At 46.0% G+C, this 5,864-nt stretch overlaps 1 protein-coding gene across 1 annotated transcript; it reads right to left on the bottom strand.

Moving 5' to 3' along the window:
* Positions 1 to 2,044: 2,044 nt before the first annotated feature.
* Positions 2,045 to 3,982, bottom strand: LOC308294772 (leucine-rich repeat-containing protein 4C-like; the record flags this gene model as incomplete). The annotated part of the gene is made up of 1 exon (XM_080737618.1): positions 2,045 to 3,982. One exon carries the CDS (start codon positions 3,980 to 3,982, stop codon positions 2,045 to 2,047), a length of 1,938 nt encoding a protein of 645 aa, XP_080593744.1.
* Positions 3,983 to 5,864: the final 1,882 nt, after the last annotated feature.

Raw genomic sequence — 5,864 nt, 5'->3', positions numbered from 1 at the left:
GAAATTGTGTTGTGTGCTAAGGGAGATCAAGGCAGAGGCACAGGTGCAATGTGAGCATCTGGAAACATAGAAACCCTGGCACTCTCTCCTCGGGGGCCCTGTCCTAAGCTTGGCATTCAGGGCTGTGAATCTGGGGCCGCGAGGCACTGCCCACATGTCTGAATGTGGTTCACAGATGACGGGCGATGCACAGGCAGCAGCATGAAGGGTTTAAGATCCTTCTCCAGCTCATCGGTGTGCCTTTACCCATTAAGACCTGGAATGCATTTATTACCTTAACCATTATTTTATGCTTTAACTATTAAAAAATAGCAGATATACAAGCTCGCAGCGCAGCACTTTTTGAAAAATCGTGAACATTTGTTGAAGTCTTTGAATATTTTTTGCCCGATCCTATAAAATGTCTTCTAAATCCTTACTCTAAATCAGTGGTTCTCAAACTTTTTCATGTCAAGGACCCCCAAAATTACACGTATTTGGCCGCGGACCCCCATCTCAAAATATGTTGGATCAGGGACCCCCCAGAAGCAAATATTTGAGTTACCTATGTTCACTTTTAAAAAGATATATTCAAAGATTTGCAAAACAAATCACGATTTCTCAAAAATAGCAGATCTACAAGCCGCGAGCTTGTAGATCTGCTATTTCTTTTAATAGTTAAAGCATACAATAATGGTTAAAGTGGTTCCAGGTCTTAATGGGTTTCATAGCAACTAAGTAGTACCGCACACCTTATGCCTTGTTTATACTCCCTCCAATGGCAGTGTTCTGCCGAAAAAAATAGATCTGCAAGCACACACAGCATGTTGCGAGGCATCACACTGTGAGATTGTGCAGGCCAGGGACACCGTCATACGATGAAGTATGAATTGAGCTTTACAATAGTCAGTCCATCAAAGATACAGGGAGAACTTTTTGAGATGATAGATGCCAGTAGTTTTGCCAAAAGTAGAGACTAGGTTTTATCATATTAGCCAGCTTATGTTCGTTCACAATTTTGTAATCTTGTATTTTGATATTTTCCATTTGCATTGTTGATCGTAGCCCTTAATGTTGGTTAACCACCCAGGCATCATGAATTTCACGGATCGGGAAGAAGGATAATGCAACCAAATGACATCGTCTTTATAATAGGCTCAAGACATCTCTGCAAAGCTGAAAATAGAAATAACAGATGGGAGGTTATGTTTGAAAAGGTGCAAAGGATGTGGGATAGAGTCACAAAGAGGCATTTCAAACTTAAACGGAAAGTTAGCTTGTTATTAACTGTTGGCTATCTTTTTCTACAGTCATTGAACTTGGGTCATACACCTCTCATTTCATGTCCTCAGTCTCTTGATAGCAGAGCCAAGAGTGCAGCTGTGGTTAGTAGTGTGTTGTGACAGATTTAATGAAACGTGTTGTTATCAAATTTCATCACTCACAGTCCTGCCGCTCACTCCCAGATAATGACCAAGCTTTTAATTCGTCTAAATTAACAGATGCTCACAAGCGGTTTCATCAGTTAACCGATGGCAAGAGAAAAAGACTGATGTGATAGGATACTTTGATAGTAGCGCGGGGAAAACAAGGTCGCTGTCTCGCAGCAGACTGAATCTGCCGGATACAACAATTTTATTTACCTTCAGGGGTTATTGTTTTTGTTTCGTTTTGTTTTTGACAGACATTTCACACAGAGTTTGAAAGCATATTAGTAAACCAACCGTGTCAAAATAAAAAGGGACGAGAAAAAAAACATGTCGATGAATCAGGTGCTGAAAAAATAATTGCAGAATACTTTTTTTCTTGATTTGACCACAATAGTTCTTTTCTTAAATAAATAACTTCTGTTTTGTAAAGACACTTTTTGAAACAGTAGACATACCCTAGTTCCCAAGGTCATTGGATAAACATCACCGACCACTGATTAGCCAAACACGCTTCAGTCTGTTCCTCCATGCTCCACCCATTGTCCACACGGGCAATTTTCAATAATGTCCTTATTTAATTTCCTTGTTTTCATATTGTCTCATTATGAAAAAAAGAGAGAGAGAAAAAAAAAGTATTAGATCTGGGTCTCTTGTACATTGTCTTTTGAGCTGGCCCGAATTAACAAAGGTTCGTGCGCTGAGCTGTGTATGGAGTTGATGGTAGAGACATGGTTGTATGCAGTCTTATAGGTGTTGTAGTGGTTGAGGTGCTCATGCTCCAGTGGAGGCAGCGTTAGGTGCCCCTCCATTCCCGGTCCGCCCGTCACACAGTCCTCGTCCACGTTGATGATCTCGATGGTGCGCGTGGGCGCGTGGTGGTTCTGCTGGTGGTGCTGCTTCCGCATCTTATAGAAGATGATCAGCATGACTGCCGCCATGAGGGTGATCGCCACGAAGCAGCCGATGATGATCTTTGTGGTCTTCATCACCTCGTCCAAGCCGTTGAGGGAGCCCTCGCCGAGCTCCGTGACGGGGATGGTGTAGGTCCTCTCAGTGGCGCGGGTCGAGAGCGGGGTCCGGACCGTGGTGGTGGTCGTGGAGGTGGGGGACATGGACTCCCATGCGCCCGCGGAGGCGGTGGGGCCCACCTTCTGCTGCACCGTGGTGAAACCTTCGTTGTGTGGCGTTTCGATGGTCTCCACCGTCACTGTGGTGAAGTAGCTGAAACTGCTGTTCTCCGTTGAGGACACGTTGAGTGTGGCGGAGGCCGTGGTGTTGCCTGCGGAGTTGCTCACCATGCAGGTGTAAGTGCCCGTGTCCTGCATGGTGACATTGGTGAAGTTGAGAGTGCCGTCGTTCAGCACAGAGATTCGGATCTTGTACGCGCCATGTGTCATGATCGAACCGTTGGGTGTAATCCAGCTGACCGAGGTCAGAGAGCTGGCCCTGCATTTCAGCTCCGCTGCACTGCCCTCGGTCACGTTTAGGTCCGCTGGAGGCTCCACAATAACAGGAGCATAACAGTGAAAGTAATTCTGGTCCAGCTCGCCGATATAGCGCCCCTTGTGGCTTGTGGGTGAGCTGCAACGGGCACAGCAGCTCGTGTTGGCCGGCACCATCTCCTTCAGCCACCAGCTTAGCCAGAGGATGTCACAGTTACAGTTCCATGGGTTGTGGTGCAAGTGCACCCGCTCCAGGTGGTGTAAAGGGGTGAAGAGATCATGGGGCAACAGCGTGAGGTTGTTGTGGGCCAGGTTGAGCTCCACCAGCGACTGCAGGTCGTCAAAGGAGTTCCTCTCGATGGTCTGGATCTGGGCGTGCATCATCCATAACTTCTGCAAGTGGATGAGCCCTTTGAATGAACCCGGACGGATGACAGAGAGCTGGTTCCCCGACATTTCCAGCTCATCCAGTTTCACCAGGGGGATGAGGTTGGGAATCTCCTTCAGATTGCACATGCCCAGATTCAGGTATCGCAGATTGCTCAGGCCCTCGAAAGCCCCCTCAGATATGTAGGTGAGGCGTTTGAGCTCCCCAAGGTCCAGCCTCCGTAACGAGGGCACTCTGTTGAACGCATAGGAAGGAATGCTCTCTATGGGGTTGTTCCTCAGCCAGAGCTCCTTCAGCTTAGAGAGGTACTCAAACGCCCCGTTGGGGATGGTGGTGAGCCGGTTGTCAAACAGCTCCAGCGTGTTGAGGCTGGCGAGCCCATTGAAGGCGCCCAGCTCAATGTTGCGTATGTGATTCTTGCTCAGCTGCAGGATCTCCAGGTGTCTCAGGTGCTTGAAGCTGTCTACCTTGATGACCTGGATGAGGTTCTCCTGCAGGTTCAGGTAGCGCGTGTTGGTGGAGATGCCGTCCGGGACATCGCGGAGGCCCCGCCTCGTGCAGATGACCTTACTGAACTGGTTGCTGCAGGAGCAGACGGAGGGGCAGGTTTGGGCGCGCACCAGGCCTGCGACCACCAGGAGCTGGAGGGCCAGGAGCAGCACAAGCAAAGGGTCGGACAAGGCCCGGTTCAACCTAGGACCTCTCATCGTCTGCTGCTGAGAGGAGGTCATCTTGTTTAACATTCATAATTCATTGGCTGGTCTTCCACACTTTGGAAAGAGGTTATGGGGCAGGCTGAAATGAGAAGAGAGAAAAAAGAGAGAAGAGAGAAATTAAAATCATATTTATTAAGCACTCTATAATGGATTGCATTTTTATGGCACTTTTCTAAGCAAGTTGCGAACTCGAATCGCTTTACAATGGTCCATTCATTCATACATTGCGTTCTACCCTTTTAATACTTAGGTTTTATATATATATATATGTGTGTGTGTGTGTGTGTGTGTGTGTGTGTGTGTGTGTGTGTGTGTGTGTGTGTGTGTATATATATATATATATATATATATATACACCTGTTTCCGCGGGAGTTTACTGGAGATTATTTGGACCTGTTTGGACCACACTTCCGGTTTAACAGCAGACATACAAGCTCACGTCGCGTCGCAGATGCAACCGTTGTGAGCTTGTAGATCACACTCGGCTGTGGCGCGGGAAGCTCGGTACAGCGTCTGCGCAATGCACTATGGGGCGTTGGAAAGTCGTGGATATATATACTGTATACTGTATATACTGTATACTGTATATATAATACAAAACAAAACAACCATGATAATCTTATGCAACATGTCTTATGCAACATGAGAAACTAATAATCCTACAATCATTAGGATACTTTATGTACCACAACAATAAAGTCCTAATAGAGGCTAATTAGACATCTAAACAAGTACAAGTACGAGCGAGTTCATGTATGATGATCCTTTTGAACCTTTGCAAGGGGATTAGCGAGGACAATTTAAGTCTAGTCTGGAGGTCATTCCAAGATCAGGGACAGAGAAATACCCATTTTTTGCCCACCTCGGATGAAAATGAAGGTATGATATCCAAGCATTTGATCTGAGATTAAGGCCATTTCTAACCAAAATTGGAGGAAATATAAGAAGGGAGAATGGGGCTGTTAAGTCTGACATCATTTTGTAGGCAGAGGAGAATTTTTGGCCCCAGCGCCCGTGAATCTTTTTACTATTTTTACTATTTACAATTTTTTCTTCTCTTTGTTGTTGAAAGGAAAGTGGTAGAATTATACTTTAGTCGTTATTTTTGTCTCGGATCTGTTGAAATAGCGAGGAACAGATATTGACAATAAATCTGCTTGGAGGTCTGACTACAAAATGATGTCACGGCTTAAAAGCCCCATACCGCCAAGGCTGGCTTTTGTCATGTATAGTGTAGTAGTTGGCCAACGCTTTTCCACAAGCACAGATTTTGACATAAGGTACAATAAAGAATAGCATGTGCGTGATGTACATTAACAAAGTGGTCCCAGTTCACATCGATGTGTGCATAGATGGCACACACATGCCTGCAAAACACACACACACACACACACACACACACACTCACACACACACACACACACACACACACACACACACACACACACACACACACACACACACACACACACACACACACACACACACACACACACACACACACACACACACACACACACGTATGAAGTGGTGATAACCTTGGTGAGTGTGTTTATATCCATCTCTTTTTCTGCAGTGTCCTCCTTGCACTCTCAATCTCAGTCACATAAAACAAAATCACAATGTCGGCTCTAACTTCTCCTCTGCGTCTTCTCCGGCAGGAAGGGTGGGAGGAAGAGTGCGAGGCAGCCATGTGATTTATATTTCAGACTGAGGAGACATAAATAATAGGGAAACTTGCCACCCACCAGTCCTTCAATCGAACGAAGATATCTGGAAACTTCTGATTACAACTCAAGAGTTGCTCAAAGGCGTCTATGTGACTAGACTTTGAAACAGCACAGCCCGAACCAAGCAGGCGCGCGGGGGGGGGGGTTATTGAGCATTATGATCTATGTATCATGCAAGC

Source organism: Nannobrachium achirus (genome assembly GCF_963921795.1).
Source record: "Nannobrachium achirus genome assembly, chromosome: 11".
NCBI lineage: Eukaryota > Metazoa > Chordata > Actinopteri > Myctophiformes > Myctophidae > Nannobrachium > Nannobrachium achirus.
Note: the sequence above shows the minus strand (reverse complement) of the source record. Positions and strands in the feature narration are given on the sequence as shown.